Source organism: Periophthalmus magnuspinnatus, chromosome 9, assembly GCF_009829125.3.
Source record: "Periophthalmus magnuspinnatus isolate fPerMag1 chromosome 9, fPerMag1.2.pri, whole genome shotgun sequence".
NCBI lineage: Eukaryota > Metazoa > Chordata > Actinopteri > Gobiiformes > Gobiidae > Periophthalmus > Periophthalmus magnuspinnatus.
This window is the reverse complement of record NC_047134.1, coordinates 15902027-15919639: the sequence shown is the minus strand read 5'-3', so window position 1 is coordinate 15919639 and position 17613 is coordinate 15902027. Positions and strand designations below refer to the sequence as shown.

General features: G+C 40.4%; 1 protein-coding gene across 2 annotated transcripts in view; it reads left to right on the top strand.

The window, feature by feature from the left end:
• Nucleotides 1-17295, top strand: part of mvb12bb (multivesicular body subunit 12Bb) — a 30964-nt gene extending 13669 nt beyond the window's left edge. The window contains exons 7-10 of one of the 2 annotated variants that reach the window (XM_033972256.2): nucleotides 1250-1308; nucleotides 11750-11805; nucleotides 12165-12224; nucleotides 17182-17295. In XM_033972256.2, the coding sequence (XP_033828147.1) occupies nucleotides 1250-1308; nucleotides 11750-11805; nucleotides 12165-12224; nucleotides 17182-17223 (217 nt within the window). In that variant the 3' untranslated portion in view covers nucleotides 17224-17295. Of the gene's footprint in view, nucleotides 1-1249; nucleotides 1309-11749; nucleotides 11806-12164; nucleotides 12630-17181 lie in introns of those variants that run through there. The other variant, XM_055224367.1, reaches the window with a different exon arrangement.
• The last annotated feature ends 318 nt before the right edge of the window (nucleotides 17296-17613 follow it).

Genomic DNA, 17613 nt, shown 5'->3' with positions numbered 1-17613 from the left:
GCCTCTCGGTTGCACCTGAAATTGTATTTAGAAATCTCCAATTTGGACGGAGACAGTTTTTTGTTTGAAACAGATGGGAGAGGAGCTCTGGAGGTTGTCCCATTAAAAAACACCGCACATTTCTCTTGGGACTTGTTGTTAAGTTTTGAGGTTATTTGCAGTCAAACACAACAACTAATCGAAACAAACAATCCAGAAAATATCAAGCAAATCTCATCTTTTGTGTCAACTCATGGATTATTGATGAGTGCTTTGAAAGATAGCCTTCTACATCTGTGGTAGAACTCAACCTTTGCGAGGTAAAAAAGTCTCTATTGAAGATGGCAAGCGTCCCCACAAGATTGATGTCAACCTTTTAAAAATTCACCATTGGCCTGGGCTGAACATGGCCGAATGCTCATGTAAATGAGGAGGAGAAAAGTCCACCCTTTCACTGCAAATAAATCTGAGTTGCAAAGCTTCAGCTCATAAATACCACGGCCTGTCACTAGTCTTGTTTTATTGCTCTTGATGGAAATTATTGCATTTATTTATCTCATCCAAAGAGATAAGGCCTTGAAAGCTGCAATTCACAAAACATCCCCCACAGAATGCCATCTTAAATTCAACATTACACTTAAATTAACTATATTGCCCATAAACAAAAGCAGCAAACATTTAAGCACAAATCACTTTTTTTTTGCACGGTAACACATGTTCTGTCCTTGTCTGCTCATTGGTCGATTTTACTTCTACCCCAAACTCTTATGCGCAGTGCATCCTCAAGTAATTCCACTTTTAATGCTAGAGCCAACTACTTTGCATTATCATTATAAGACCATTTGTTTTATAATGCAATCCGGGAGCTCATTTTACCTTCAAAGCATATATCACAATGCTGCTCTGGTGAAGCTGTGATTTTTTTTCCTGCTTGCTGTGGATTTATCGATCCGTAGGGGTGAGTCACAGGGTGTAATTCATGATAGCTTGATTGATGAGGATTTCAATCTTATATGGTTTGTTAACTTCGAGTGTGTGCAAAGTGCATTCAGTGCTGTTTTCTGTAATACAAGGCCATGAAACGGTAAAGCAGACTTCCCTTCAATAATAGAATCTTCCCCCTGAATTTAAAACAGTCAGACTTCAAAAGATAACCTCTTATTTTCACATATACACTCATTTTTATACCTGGGGATTGTAAGATCGTTCTAAATTATGCTAAAGAGTGCCAAGTAAGTTGTATTAATATGTGACTTTTATGTTGTTTCAGGAAGAGCGCTGGGAGGCCAGACTGTGAGCGCCAGAGCAGTGGAAGTGTCACCAAGACGGGTAAGCTTTTTAAATACCACACATTGATTTATTTAAATATAGTTTGAGTTGAATTTATAGTAACTAACCTCATTATTATTTAATTTTTCGCAAGTCTACGCTTGGTTAACTATAGACGTATTTGTCAGGAATGGCATCTGGTGTAAAACTATTCAAAATTATTATAAACTACTGCATACAAATGGCAGATGAGTTGGTGACCTTTATAGAGAAAGCTGAAAGTCATTTTATTAACTTAAAAGAAAAAAAAAAACTGAGACACTGCTATAGAGCATCAGCAGAGTTTTGTGAAGAAAAAATATACTTCTTAAAGGACTGTGTTTGAAGAGTGAAGTAACACTTTCTAAACATAAACTCCCATTTCAAACCAGCCTGCTTTTAAAATTTCAAATGTAAGTAAATGATTTCTTTTGGTTAAAGTGACAAACCTTTAGCGTGTAGAATGGTGTGGTGCATTTAAAGCTCCTGATGGGTACCTGTATACAGTCAGCTCCAGTTTGATCTACACCTGTTGTAGAGCCGCGCTTATCTCTACGTGACTTTCCCGAAGAGCCGCGCATTACCCTCAAGAGAACATTTAACAGCTGTCACCCACGATCCATCAACACTCTACCACATATGCACACCACACACCAACCACTGGACTCTGGGTAGGAAAAAGGCTGCTTCAGTTCAACTTTTTGGGGCCAAAATAGTGAAATACGATTTGTGTGATTTGTAAAGTGGACTTGATCTTAGAGTTGGCTTTATATTCGTAACAAATACTGTAAATACCGTACATGTGATATGCTACAATAATAAAGTGTCTAAAGATATCGCAAATCCCAAATAAAAATTGCTCAGTTAAATAAATTATAACCTAGTTTGATTTATGAAAAAATATAAAGCTCTGAGATAACTGGTACAAACAAATGAGAATATTAAAGCCTGTCTAAATTTAAAGTGGAATTGTGTTTGTGAAAATTTGCTAACATTGCAGTAACAAAAATGGTTTATCCCTGACCATATTGTGAGCGGACTTAGAGGCTGCAGACTACAAGTGTGTGAGATGCACATAGAGCCAGTGTAGAAGGCTGCTTTTTATCTGGCTGGAGAGAGACCCCATGTGGTGAACATTCTTCCTGCTCCGTGCGCACTCACAAAATAAAAATCCTGGAAATCTTTATTGAAAGCTTGAGGGGTAAAAGCATTCACCTATTTGCTTTATTTTTTATAGCGTTTTTAAGATGATTAATACATTATGGGATGGCTTTGACACTCGTTTCATAACTTTGCCAAGTGTGGCCCTGAAGGAGCGGGCATTAACACACAGCCGAATGGTCCGTGACATTTGGTGTGAGATTCCTCCGCCGGGACGTCCTGTGACTGACAGTGGAGAAGAAGAGCACACTGTACCGCCCTCCTCAGCCCCCACCGCTTACCTCCACAAGCTCCTGTTTCTTTTTAATTCTGCTTTTTCTACAGCACTATAATAGAGTTTGAATATGAGCTGAGGATTTATTGTTACCGACGCGCGCAGCATCACACGAAGAATGTGCTAGAACACCACTCGCCTTTATTAAGACTGTGATAGCATGCAGATCGAGTGCGAGGTCGTAGCTGACAGCCTATTTGTGCTAATTGTTGGCGGTAGCTGTATCACCGTGTATATGTGTGTGTGTGTGGGTGTGTGTGTGTGTGTGCGTGTGTATGCAGGGTAGACAGCTGGCCAGGTTGGAGTTGCGCTAAAACCATGTGCACTCTGTCAGACTTGTACAAGCGCCTTCTTTAGGATTGATGAATTGCCTGCTTTCTTGATTAAACCCTCCGTCACTTTTCTCCAACAAAACAAAAAAAAAGAAAAAAAAAATCCTGCAAGTTGAAGGGGAGGAGAGGTAACATGTCTGCGAAATCTGTCATAGGCGCTGACATGGTGTACACGTGTGATGTGCTGGCACTTTGACATTTATTAGCCCAATATTAAAAACTAATTCACATCTATTTTGCGAGTCCCTCTTTCATTTGACAGTTGGGGTTCATTTGAAAAGTTATCGAGCTTTCATTGTGGTGCTAACGTTTTTGCATTGCTTTGATCCATGCCAGGGCCATTTGCCAATTAGGTCTATTATGCGAAGACAAAAAACGAGTGGGATTTTAAAGGTAATTAAACATGCTTTGATGGAAAATGCCAAATTGCTTTTTAATAAAATTCAAATAAATTTAAAAGAGAAAAATCTGAACTCTTCTCAATAATATGGGCTGGTGTCGCAGGTGATTAGCTATAGTAGAATCTGTAGTATTCCGCAGACATCCACGAGGAGATATAAAAAGTAAACGTAATAAAAGTAATGCATTTACATATCTAGCACGTTAATCAAAAATAAATCCTGACATTGGCCTTGATCTAACGTAATATGGAGAGCAATTATTTCCCGATCCATTAGGGCGAACTTCAATTAACAGGCACCAGACAGTCCATCCTTCAGAGGACAGAAAATAGAAGGCACAAAATTAACTCGGGGTTTGCAAAATATCTTGGCAGGATGACAGTGATTTTTGATTTTCCGGAAACAATATTAGAATTCTTATTAAACTATGTGCATCTGCTTTTAATTTGCCGCAAATAATTGGGAAAATGCTACGGAGCCTTCCAATTAAAGCCTCCACTTTGTGCTGTTTAATAATACCCTCATAATATTATAGCTTATGAAATGACAGGTGAGTTGGTGTATGAATAAAACATAAAGCTGCAGTAATAAGAGACAGGGGGGAAAAATCGAGACAGTTGTTGGGGGGCTTTTAAATGCTCGACATAATTTGCATATATTAATCTCCTCTTTTCAGCCTTATCAAATATTCCACTGTATTTGAAGTTAAAATAGTCGTGACAGGCCGAGGGTACGCTCCGTTTTTCCAAGGATTTATTACTTGTATAATTCCAGGATCTTTAATAAGCCAATATGACTGATCCTCGGAGTTCTGTGGAATTTGGTTAATTGTTCCAGATGGTGCTCACTGATTATGCAAAATTACTTTTTCTTTCTCCATTCCCCTTTTTTTAACTACAATTTCTTGATTGACTAACATTGAGAAAAAAGATTATTTTTGTCGGCGCGCTTTCATTAAGAGGATTCTCGTCAGGTTTCAAACAAAAGTTCAATCTTATCTGCAAATGTAGTAGGCGAGGCTACAGTGTGCACATGGACTGAGCAGACAGGCTCTCTCTTATCTCCAGCAATGATGGATCTGAAGCGATTCTGCACCGCTGGGTTATATTTTAGAATAACACAATTCTTTAGTCTGAGGGATTAAAAAGTACGACCTCTGGATGGTGACACAAAAGTTATTATTACTGCATTTCTACGGGAGATGGATGGATATACAAAACGGCACAGTTGGTCTGCAGTTAGTGGCCTCTGTATGTGCAACTCTTTCTGTTTTGCATCAGCTAAAGTCGACTGAATGAATCATTTATGGGAGTGTTATGGGGGAGGTACGGGCAGATTTACAGCCCCAGCTTTTACTTGAGATGGAGCGGGGATCTCTATCAAACCCGTGTCTGAAGTAATGCCAAAGCTTACATCAAGACATGAAAGGAGCCCTCTTAAAACCCGCATTTAAACTCTTAATGCCTCTGGTCAGCAAAAGGCAAAAACAGGGAGAGAGAGTGCAGTAGCAGTGCGTGTTTACTGGCATTTTCTGATTAAATTAGCTGCACAGTTAAAAATTAATAAAAAAACAAACCTTTTTGGTTAATTAAATTATTCTAATAAATTGTTTTCCTGTCCTAGTTTTAATTTCATTTGGATTACATCATTTGAGCATTCTTGGCATTCTTTACCTGTCAGAAAATGCATTCAAATAAATTATGTTCTATGCCATCCTATATTCAGTTTTCCCCTAGTGTAGATTAATTCCAGATGCCCTTCCAGATGCAGCTCTTCGTGTTTTTGGGCTTGGATTGGTAACAGTCCCTGACTTAGCCTGCATTGTACTTGAAAAGTTCATAATCTTATTGTTTTTTGCCAGTCTGGTTGAGACCTTTTTTGTTTCAAAATATATTTCCAGCATTACTATTGCTTCATTACTGTGATCTGGCACTAATGCCTGACCCCAGTTTGATTTGTCCATTAAAATACTCGAGAATCAATCCTCCATGAATCCTAATGGGATCCAGGAGCCTTATAGGGCCCCAGGCATTTTGGCCCTTTATAACAGTCAAATAAGCGACTTCAAATGGCTTTACATTTGCAGGCTGGACTGGACTCTGGAGTCTCATCCCTCATTGCGTTCTATCCATCCCTGAGATAGCAGCGTTGCCCCATTAGTTTAAATGTCCAGACGCGGGACAGCCTCAATGGATGGGCCTGTCAGCATCCCCTCATTTGCCCCATGTACAGCAGGGTTTGTTATCACACCATCTAATTAGAACTTGATAAAAAATATTTCGTAAAAATCCAGTCATTAAATCTAGTTTAAGGAGATTTATGGTCAAATATGCCGAAAAGATCTTTTAATGGCTCTGCTGACTTGTTAAGTTTGTAATTAATGATCTTCTAATGCATACTGTGGTGTGATGTGGAAAGCACAATGAGATTCTGGGAATGAAGTCGTTTTGGAAAAGGGCATCTGGGGCTCTATATTAAATAGTTCTGTTCACATGGGTTTGCTCCGAGCCACAAAGTCTGCAATGAGAAAGTTCAACCCCATCAGCCTCTTTACATTTGTGCATGCACTCTGCATGATTAAAAAACAGAGCTTTTGTCACCGCTTTACACTCAATTACTGTATGTACCAGGAGGACCTCTGAAAGGGCATTTGGACGAAGCAGAGCAATACAATTTCATTTCTACAATGGAATACATATTATCACATGGAAAAATTCTTCAAGCACATGCATTTTAACAAAACAAATGCTGGCAGTGGCCAATTTCATCAGGAGAGTAATGGTATCCTTATTAGCATAATTAATGACAAATGGCGGCGCTGCATTGGTGGATTGGTTCTCGGGGATGATAAATTGTTGGATGCCCAGGTTAGTGGCTGCCAAGGAGGCCTCTTTGGCTGTCATCCCTCCTGCTTCTGCGTTGGCACACTTCATTACTCACCATGTGAGATGCCACTTTACATTGCCTGGTACTGTGAGCATGGAAAACTTAATAATACCACCCTGCACCACCCGGGGCCTGCGCTTTAGCCACAGTCCAGAGGGCAGGCAGCTCCGAGTGGGCTCAGGGAGGGGTCAGGGTGAGGCGAGCCGGCCGGTCTACGGGCAGCTGCATGTCCCACAGCAGCTTTGATCTCAACAGTTCAGCGTCGCCATGACACCCGGGGAGTGGGCTTCAGGGCTGCTGAGTGTTTCTTGTTAGACTTTCTGGGGCTCGCCACATCCCTGCATCATTACGGTTTAGCTTGCCCACAGAACCGCTAATTAAGAGGGGATTTGTGTAATTGTGCCTTCTGCTGTGTCCCATCCGGCACATACAATTTAGTGTCAGGCCTGTGCCAGCTCTTACACTTGTCCAGAGAGGCGTAGCCACGTCTCCACACATCCACTGCACATTCTGTGCACATTTAGCAGCAGCCCCAGCTGGGGATTAATGCAGGGCTGTGGCAGTGTCTTAAAGACGCTATGCTGCTGATTAAAGTCTGATTGTCCATTTAATTTCATAAGAGCTCACAATAGCCTGCCAACTGAAAAACGCTCCGAGGGCTTAAAATGAACGATTAAAACAGCTTTTAATTGTGGAAAGTTATCTCAGGATTTATTGGCTCACAGTCTGTAGCCCGTTTTCTGTCCAGGCACAATATACAGTTACACTGAAGTGGAAAAGTTTCTCACATCTCTGTGCTGTTGGCTGTTTGTAGCCAACTCTCCATAGGTGTTTCTGGCTCTGCCCACTTTCTGAAGACTGATGGAGCAGCGCCCATTGGGACTGCCTCCTGGATCCTGCCCATACGCACATTTCAAGGACTGCTTGTCACAGATGGAAAATAAGTGGGTCATTCAGCAGAAGCATGCATCCGGCTTTTCATTCAAATATGGGACAAGTTCAGTTTTAGTTTTTGAAAAGTCAGAACTTTTTTTCTGTTTCGGTAAATTATTATATTCAATATTATATTCCTTATTGAAATTCAATAATCAAGTTATCTGCATATTTTCAAACCTAAGGACCTAATAGACTGCAGTATCCCCCCATATCAGTATTCAAACTCTGCTCTTAGCATTAGATTTAAGTGTGTTTACATTTGCTGAATATCAGGATGCAAGCAGATGAATATTTTAGTGTGAAGACTGCTGTCAGAGAGCTGCCCCAGAGGCTTCTGTTTGCTACAGACTGAAAAACAAACTGTAACCGCCTGCAGAAACAAATATTATTTGTTATGTGCCTGTACATCATGGAGAAAGCCACAGGATCATGTGTCATCTCTTGCATGCTACTTTCTCTGTACAACTCTTTCTACTTTTTTAATTGACTAGCCAGTCAACATTTGAATAATTTAAAAGATACACTGCCACATTTGCACATTTCAAACATGTTGAAAAGTTTTTTCTCTCCTCCGCTACTGTCTGCAGGGCTTGAAAAAGCAGCCCAAGATAAAAGAAAAAGAATGGCTTTCATAGAGCCATAGTCATTAAATGAATCTCAAAATAGCATCTCGCTATCATCTGTTCTCATAGCACGGGTCAGGAGCTCTGACACCTCCAAAATTCCTCCTGTCAGGGTAGGGGGCCATTTGTATTCTCTCTCATTAGGCAATTTGACTAATGACCTGCCGCGCCTGCAGATCTACTGAGGGCCCGGCGCCCGCACCGCTCCAGCAGCAGCAGCTTCAACACACTCCCTCCACTGGAATGGCACAGATGGCATGCCCGGGCGACAAAATAAACTACAATATGTCTGGAGATGCTGTCAGGCCTGGGCACTATTGCTCATGTCATAGTGGGGCTAAGGGCTGTGAGTGGGCACAGGGGGTCCTCCTCCAGCTCTACTGCGACTCACCATTATCTGCAGAGGTGACAGAGAGCGCTCTGCCCCTAGAATAGCATCTCCATGGTCTGCATAAGGAACCCTCTCAAATTGAGAGTCACACCGACAGGGAAGGTCTAGCAACGTCTACACCTCAAGAAACCCCGATGCTGTTGTTTGGAATATGAAACCTAGCACCTTCTTTTTGGCGTGTTTCAAATGGTATTATTTGGCCACAGAAAACCGTGTTAAGATGGTAATTCATGCTGCACATTATTGGTTCACTGTTGACCTTCTTATTTAATTTAGTCCACGAAGGATTCACCCAGGTAATGGTACCAGACAGAGATCAATGCAACCCTGGTGAATTAGTGAAGTGTAAAATAAAAGTTCATCAACATTCCTAAAGTGTTCCAGATCAGGTAATACGGTGCATGCTCGATCACCCACGCATATTTTTCCATCAGTCAGTGTCTCTGCACAATCCGGAGCAGTTTATGTGTGTCTTTGTGAGTGCGGGGAAAACATGTCCGTGTCTGGTGGAGCGCCGCAAATGCAATGTACTGTACGCCACTGCCGCCTGAGTCCTGGTGACAGTGCATCCAACAATGGACATCTGAGGGATTAGAGCGGGGCCCGGCGAACGAGGCAGCCCTTCCCGCCCTGAAACAGCCATTCATCTGTGCCCAGGGGCTGGAGATGACAATGCGGCCATTGCTCATAGCACCTGACGGAGCCATTAATAAGGCAATGATCCACACGGGCCGCTGCTGACTCCGTTCTTTACACTACAATCGCTCAAACGGCAGGGTCCTCCTTACTTAACACCACCTCTGCGCTCCCGACCAGCATCACCATCATCATCATCATCATTATACTGAAAAAGGTCCAGCCAGATGTTGCAGAGGTGGTTAAATTGTGTATTTCTTAAAATCTGGTTCATCTGTTGAAGTGCAGAGAAAAAGAGTTTAGTCTAAGAGCTGAATTTTCCAGAAAAGTGACACAAAGATCACTTGTCCATGGAGATATTGTTGCTTTGCCTGGAATGTTCAGCAATGTAGCATTAAACTTATCTTCATGGAGACAAGCAGGCAACAAAATGAGGCCAGATCTGTGGAAATATGGATCAGTTCATAATAAAAAAAATGCATGTTTCAGTGTTTTTTTGTTGTTGTTTTTTGTTGTTGTTTTGTTTTTTTGTGTTTTGTTTTTTGTTTTTTGTTTTTTGGGGGGGGGGGGGGGGGGGGGGGGTGTTTTTTTACAATAAAACTCTTGAACAAATGCAATATAGATGCAGAAGTTTGATGCCAATTGTGGGACATTCCATTACAAACCAAAATACAAACAAGTATCCATGAAAAAAAAGTCTCAATTTCAAGCATCAAATCTGACTGGACTGAAAGAGCATTCATCATAAATTTATCTGTGCATTTAACTATTTAATGCCATCTCCACACTCAACAGTCTCCACCATCATTATTATACCAAAGAGTTCCCACCAGATGTTTTCCTATTGACCTATTCTTTCACACCTCCAAATAACTACCCGGTTCCTGGTTCTGTAATACACTTGTGAGGTAATGGACTGTAGCCGGGCCACTTGAGCGACTGGAAACGTGCGTCATATTTCTGTTCACAAGATTGGATTTACATTATTGCTGCCCTTTGGACCTCCTGATTCTACTGTGCCACCAACAGCATCCATTTCCAGGCACAAAGCGCACCACCAGGCCATCTCCAGGGCCTCACCATTTGTCCTGGTGTGAGATAGCCTGCGCAGTATAGATGGTGGGGGAATACAAAGTGAGATCTGGTTTTAAATGTAATCCTTGAGCAATAAAGAAACTCTCTGGCCTTCAGCTGTGCGCATCCATCCATCTGTGCCATAGAGATCCATCAGCAGCAGCGGCAATCTCCACTTTCCAGCGCCGACTTGAATCAAATATATTCTTCCTCAGTCCTGGTGCTCTTGGCAAACATAGCAGTGTTTTTGTTTTTGCTTTTATATAATACAACCATGGAGGGTCAAAAGTTAGGTTTCTGCTTGGGCAAGTCTCAAAACTGAATAACAGAACAGACATTAGAAAGCGCAAATGTGGGAAAAAGTCAAATTAATAAGGCTGAGGCACTGCTGTATTCCCTGTTAGCCCAGCTTTGGTTAGGTTTGGTTACATTTATTTCAAACAACAAAACAAAAAAATGATAAATTACATATGTAACTTTGTAGATTAGGGATTGTCAACTCAATAGTTTGAAAAAGAGTGGATCAAAGTGCGACCTAATGTAAACCGACCCTGTTCATTCAGTGTTTACATAGTGTTTACTACAATGGACGGTCAGTGCGTTGACATGAACTCGTATGTGTAAGTGCATCAGGTTTGGACTTTTCTTCCCTTTTTGTAATTTTCTTCACTCTTTAGTTCCGTCTTTCCTTTTGGCACAGTAATGTAGCCTCAGACATTTCATACAGTCATAGGGTGAGGGATAACAAAGGTCCTTTTGAAAAATAATATAGTGTAACTTGTGTTGAGTCGGAAATCACTTGTGGAGTCAAGGCTAGAGCTTTTTCCTCAAATGCCATAGTTAAACATTACTCCGGACATTAACCATGACTCACACGGTCTTAAATGTACAAGTTCCTTTTCCTCTGCCAGGTGACGGACTGTAGTAAGATTTGCCTTTTGATATTTGATGCTTTTACTTTGAAACCCAGCCTTAGTCTCAAGTTTTGCGCCTCTCAATTTGGAGTTTTCTAAATGAAGCAGAGCAGCTGCAGTTTTCCCTTCAGCCTGCGAATGAGTGGGGCTTTGTGTCCCCTGTCACCCTGTGTTAATTTGGACCCTAATGTATTTTATAAACAAAGGGCTGCTCTCTAGCCTGACAGTGGTGACACCTTGATTCCAGAGCAGGATGCATGCAGTCGGGGTTGTGCCATTAATAAGCAACTGGCAGCCATCACACCATTTTAACCACGATCATTATGATAAAGGGCATACACTTAATTACAGGCCTGCTTAATTATAGCTCTGTTGAAGCTCGTTTGTTTGGTCAAATGCTAATTATACCACCACGCTCTTGGCAAGTCCTCATTTCAATCCACTTTTTGCTGCCCGAACAGTGCGCGGCTTATTTTCATGCAAATTTGATATCTGGTGAATGTTTTGTCTCCCTTCTTTGCCGCTTTTCTCTGCTCTGTGTGAGCGCGCCTTTGTTTCTGAGGTGAACATCTCCCAGACAAGACGGAATAGAGAATAATCAAGAGTAATTAAACGGGGAGAGGGCTGGAGGAGAGAGGAGAGTGGAGGTGCTCAAATACAGCGTGGAATAAAAAAGGCTTTCATCTTCTCTCCATAGACGGAAATGGGGGGAGAGAGGGAGGGGTCACAATGATAGCTGGGGGTTGCTGGTGGATAATCTTGTATTTTGTCTTGTTGAAAAAGCCAAGTTAAAAAATTAAATTAATATATAATTTTTGGTTTTTTTTTTTCCAGCTTTGGATGACGTGCCCTTTGTCCTCTCTGAGAAGTTTCATGACACGAAGACAGAGGTAAAAACAATTGTAAATGGAATAACTAAAGATCACACATTTTGATATTGTCTATGATAGCTGCTATACACTTTGTCATCCTGTTCATAATAAATACAGTAATTGGGCACCTCTCCCGTGCACTTGCTTCCATTCCTGCAGACTGAGTGATGAATGTGAGCAGTCATGAAAAGCTGGCTCAGTGCAGTCCATTTGGCTGGCTGGTGGCGGCTGTCACTATAGCCTCACTTGTATTGACACCGAGAGGGAGGATTAAAGATTTTAAGCATGCTTACTTAGCCATGAGCCTAACCGCCATGTTTCTTGTGTGTTTTCTCCCTGTCCACCCCCCTCCCCCTTCTCCCTGCGTTTGATTTCAGATGCAGCAAGTCAATTTAATGGGCATTACGATCAAATCCCTGGCAGAGATCGAGGAGGAAGTGAGTAGAGGGCTGCAACGCTCCACTGCCACAGACGCCGCTGGCCCAGAATGCAAAGCAAAATGGTCTTGGGCTTGTAATTAAGTGTCTGAGACAGCGAGGCCCTGTTGGCTCCACTAAGCCCCAATTGAATATAAAAGCATGGCCCGGGTTAAGGCGAACCAGTCCCTCTTAAAAGCTCCAGCTCCCGTTCCAAAACACTTGACTTTTATTCCCCCAATTCTCTCTCTCGGAACAGCTCAATCTAGCAGTTAGACCTGAGCCGCTTTGTTCGTAAGTGACTGGTTGCGGTTTAACGTTTAGAAATTGTGCAGACCTGAGTGGCATAACTGTAGAAAGTAGGTTGTACTTTTACCATACGCATGATCATGTGTGTATTTTTACGTTTTGTTACAGTTTTAGCACAGTTTGCATTCAGGCATTGATCATTTTTATTCTTGCTATAGAGGGTTCAAATTGGGGTTACTGTCAGTTAAAAGCTTGGAAAACGGACAAGATTACAATTAGTTATAAACTCGTCAAACGAATTATGCAAATCACTGCACGCTACCATTTTAGCCTTATAGCCACTAAAACAGTATAGCCTATTATTCTGGTCAAAATACTTAATTACAAGTACGTTCTAGCATAAGAAGTTTAAGTAAAAATTATGGTATCTGTATAAGTTACATTTATGTCACTGTCTCCACCTTTTTGACATGGCTTCACTTTAACAAATGTATGAGTTTATGAAGATAATAAGTTCACCTCTGAAGAAAAATAAGATTAAATACTTTTTAACCTTGAAAATGAATTATAGGCAAGCCGAGTTTATTTGTATAGCACAATTCGTACAAAAAGGAATTCAAAGTTCTTTTCAGAATAAGAAAATCACACAAATCAAAACATAAATAATCACAAATAATCATCATAAAATTAACAGACTAGATAAATCTACTCAATAATACAAATTTCAGTATTTATTACAATTATTTCTCCTACCTGTTCTGTTTTGTACGCTGAATAGATTCTACATAACTTTTTAGGCATTGCGCTGAGGAAGTTAGACATCACAATGAACAAATACAACAAATTCCTGTCTATTGGTGATAAAACACTGTACCCTGCAGGCATTCATGGGTAGAAAAATGAAGAGTGCACTTTTTAAAGCTTGTGTGTTTGTGAGGGAAAGAAAGGGAAAGACGGCATGTGTGTGCGCGCGTTTTTAAGTCGTGTGACAACCCCCCTTCTCTCTCATTAGCACGGTATCTGGGTATCAGAACTGCCAGGAAGTGACAGACCACTGTAGAAAGAACAGGTGCTGCTTGAGGTTTTGGAGACGTGTTACAGAGCAAACAGTGGCTCATCAAACCGCACTGTGTCTGTTCTGCACTCCGCCTCTGTCTTCTGTCACACACTATCCCAATCACGCCCAGTCGCCATCTTGTCATATATGGTCACCTGCATGAAGCTCATTGTCAAGGCAGGTACGGTGTGTATGTTTACGGTACGTGTGTGTCCCATACCGTGCGGCGCTGTCTGCTCCTTCTCTCCCCTCTTTTTCCTGGAGTGTGATTAGCAGAAGGACACATGGTGAGCTGAGGCGGGGGGAGTGGAGGGAAGGGCATGAGAAATCATTAATTACGGCCCGTGCTGCTGCTTCTGCTGCTGCTGCTGTGTGTTGCTGCTGCTGGAGCTGATGAAGTAAATGGGAGATAGTGTAACACAGGATTTAGTGAAGTGGACGACAGCACAAGATTAATGGCTGGGGCCAGGCTGATGAGAATGAAGTCACAGCTTTAGCTTGATAATTAGTTTCCAAGTGGAAGCATCCCTCACCATTGTGTTATTTTTACTTCTCTCCCCTTGTTATTATCCAGCGATGATATCAGGAGAACAGGGCTAAGGATTGTCAATGTTATCCGTGCAGAAAATATACCACAAAGACAGACAAAGTTTTTCAGAGTTCAGCTGGATTTCGCCAGACAATTTTCAATTCTAAATTTTTGTGTTATTTTTGTCATATTAAATTAGCAAAATTGAACATCTTGGGAACACTTTACTATTGGTATTTATTTTCCAAGTAGAGTCATCCTCCTCAGTTTCACAATAGTAAACTTTCGATTTCGACACTAAGGAAAAGGCTCAGTGTAGCAGTGTTGTGGTTATGGTTCTGATAGAGATAACTTGACTAGCTTAACTATTCAGGATAAGTCCAACTTCGTCCTATTTCATTTCTTTTTTTCAATATTGATACTTGATTTTATTTTGACGACCCTGGATTTTTGTGTGTGCATGTGTGTGTTTTACTTTGTTCCTCCAATAGGTAGAATTTCCAATGTTATTAAAGCCACACAGCTGCATCAAAAAGTACTACTTGATTCAGTTTTCATGAAATTACAGTATTCTGTTATCCTAAATTGCCAAAAAATGCAAAGGGGAGTTGAAGCAAATCTACATTTACAAAACACAGAAATTTAAACACTTTCTGCTGTTTCTGACTTCCTTTACTGTCCAGAAGAGGTCACTGTCTGTTCTTTTACAGAAGGAGGCTTCATCCCTCTGTAAAGCTGCAAGCCATTTGAGCCCAGCCTGTATAATTGCCTTATTTCCCAAACTCATTAAAATATAGATTCATAAAGCAGATGTAGTTTGCAGAACAGCACATATGCACATTTAATTGAGTAAAAGTGTTCTAATCACAGTTGTAGATAAGACCATTTCTTAACAGGCATCACTTAAGCCATGTCTCGGATGATGTTGGTTCCAGCAATTAGGCATTCTTTTCATTTCCCAAATGACTCACAAAACTTGCAGATATTATAATTGTTTTTAGCCACGCATATCTAATTTGTGTCTTTTTAAGTGTTAATTAGTGAGCGATTTAAAGTGACATCTTTATGTAGTTTGTGCTGCTGAAAAAATGTTGTTGGCATCTGGCTAATGATTTTGAAAAGGAGACTGGAGAATGGTGTGTATGCAGACATGACAAGATTTTCATTAGCACCTATGGGTGATATATGGGTGATGCTACTGTTGCGGTTTTGAGGGAGGAGAATCTTTGTGCATTGTGTTTTCATGTATGGAGAGGATATTGTACAGATTATTGTTTGTGAACTTCAAACAGAGTATATGTATGTGAGATCTACAACAATGTTTCTTTATATATGCTCACTTTTACTTGCTAGTCTAGAAGAAAGGTTTGTTAGTATAAATATGTTTTTTGTGCATTTTTTTGGATCTTGAAGTAGTAGCTTAAAACTTTTTATACAATTTGTTCCCATTTTTTGTGAGCAGTTTATATTTTTCCCCTTTTAAACTTAGACACTTTGCATATCGCATTACTTTGAGTCTTCTGAGGTTCTTTTGAGGTTTCCTAAATGTGCCAAAATGCGCCACTTGTGTTAGTCATTGATGATCATCTTTTGAGTACATCCTCACTGCATATGGCATCCGCACAAAAATTAAACATAGAAATAACTGGGATAAGAGTGTGCCATGTAACTTTTCTAGTAAAGGGTCTGCCACCTGTGTATGCTTTGGAATGTTGTGTATGGCATTAATAAATGACTGTTTGGCTTTAGATGTTTTAATCGCTCAAAAAGGCTTTAATAAACATGAATCAGTGAGGTCCCCTTCTGCACAGTTCTGACCTGTAACTTGGCCTACCGGTATCACCTGCTTGTCTCCATGGCGATACTTTAAGTTCAGCCATATTGTGGAATATTGCCATCTCTGTTGTGTTAAGCACTTCACCAGAAAACTTACATAGTGCACCTTTAATTAGGACATTATTTAGGTATTTATATCTTGTTCGTGTCAGTCTTCCTTTCTGCCTGCATGTGTTTCCCTATATGCAGAGGACAGTAGTGTACAGGGCAACAGGGAGAGGTGTGAGCGCTCCAAATAGAGGTGGAATTAATGAAGACAACATGTCACATATTTTTGGCAGTGGAGCAGGGACGGGAAATGGAAGCCGCTGCTCGTCTGGGTGACTGCCGCCCATGTACTGGTGTGTCAGTGCCCTGTCAGCCTGTGTGTAAAACTGGCAGACATTGATACATGCTCTCCCTGATAACACCCCATTCCCCCATCCATCATCGCCGCACACACACACACACACACACACACACACCAGATTATTTATTTACGGTACCAGATGTTGGGACCATTTTTTACGTGGTGGTGGTGGTGGTAGGGGGCTGAAATGTTCACACAACTAACAGGTTTTGTGATAAGTGACAGGTTTTTGGTAAGTTGCTCCTCAAGTATCTAGATGAGAATCAGCCGAGGTGGTATTTTGAGAGAGAGGGAGTGTGCTGTAGTTAGAGCGGCTCATTGAGTTGTGTTGAAGAGTTGGAAACTTATTTTTGTGATCATATAGCGCCACCTAGTGCAATGTTGAAAAAATGCAGCTATATGCTTCAGTGAGTTTTAGTGGGTTTGCTGAGCTTGCCATGTCTAATAACACATTTTATACGTTTTTACTCTTTATATCTTTAATTTAAATAGTTTATCTATTATGATTAGACCTACATAAATGCAATATTTAACAATCTACTTACGTTCTTATCATAGAGTGAGTTCAGCCTAGTTATTTTCATAGTCTTGCTTTGTAGAGAGAAAAACATTATTATACTTATAGTGGAAAATAAAATACAACATTTTAGAAAAACAGAAAACATTTAAACTAAATGAGTTAAAGCACGTACTGTTCCCATTTGAACAATCACATTTTAGTTGGTCTTGTCCGCGATGGACCACAAGAGGGCAGTGTTTGTTCATAGTTTCCCTGTTTTAGTGTGTTTTTAATTAGGTTTTTGCTCCAGGCCACTGTAGGCCCATGTCCCCAGCGGATCAGTCCTTTAGAATGTCTTAATTTTTCAGTCCGAGTCCAAAATGTTTATGGTTTCTATAAAAATGTAAGAAAAAAAAAACAACTATTGGCTAAACTTTTTTTTTCTTTTTTCTTTTGCAGTTCCAGTACAACTTTACCACAGAGAGAAGTGTTGTCCGTTGAGCTGCACCAGACATACATTCATGGATTACACATGGCTTTTTAGATTTATGTCCTGCTGTGCAATACCAAATGAAAATGTATACTTTAAGATATATTTTTTATTTTTATGTAATTATGTAATTTAGTAACTGATCCATGTATATTTATTTTATGTAATTGTATTATTTAATTTCAAAGATGTAAAAAAAATAAAATATCTAAAATATTTTCATTTGTGATTTTTTTTAAATAAATGAATTCAATATGTGGCAGTACTTATACACAAAAGGACTCTTTGTTTTCATAAACCTAAACAACACAAGGTGTGAGCACCTCTTAGGGTTTTCAGAAAGTGCTTTAAAACGTCTGACATAGAAAACTTTTGTTTAAATTGCATTCAACCATAAGGAC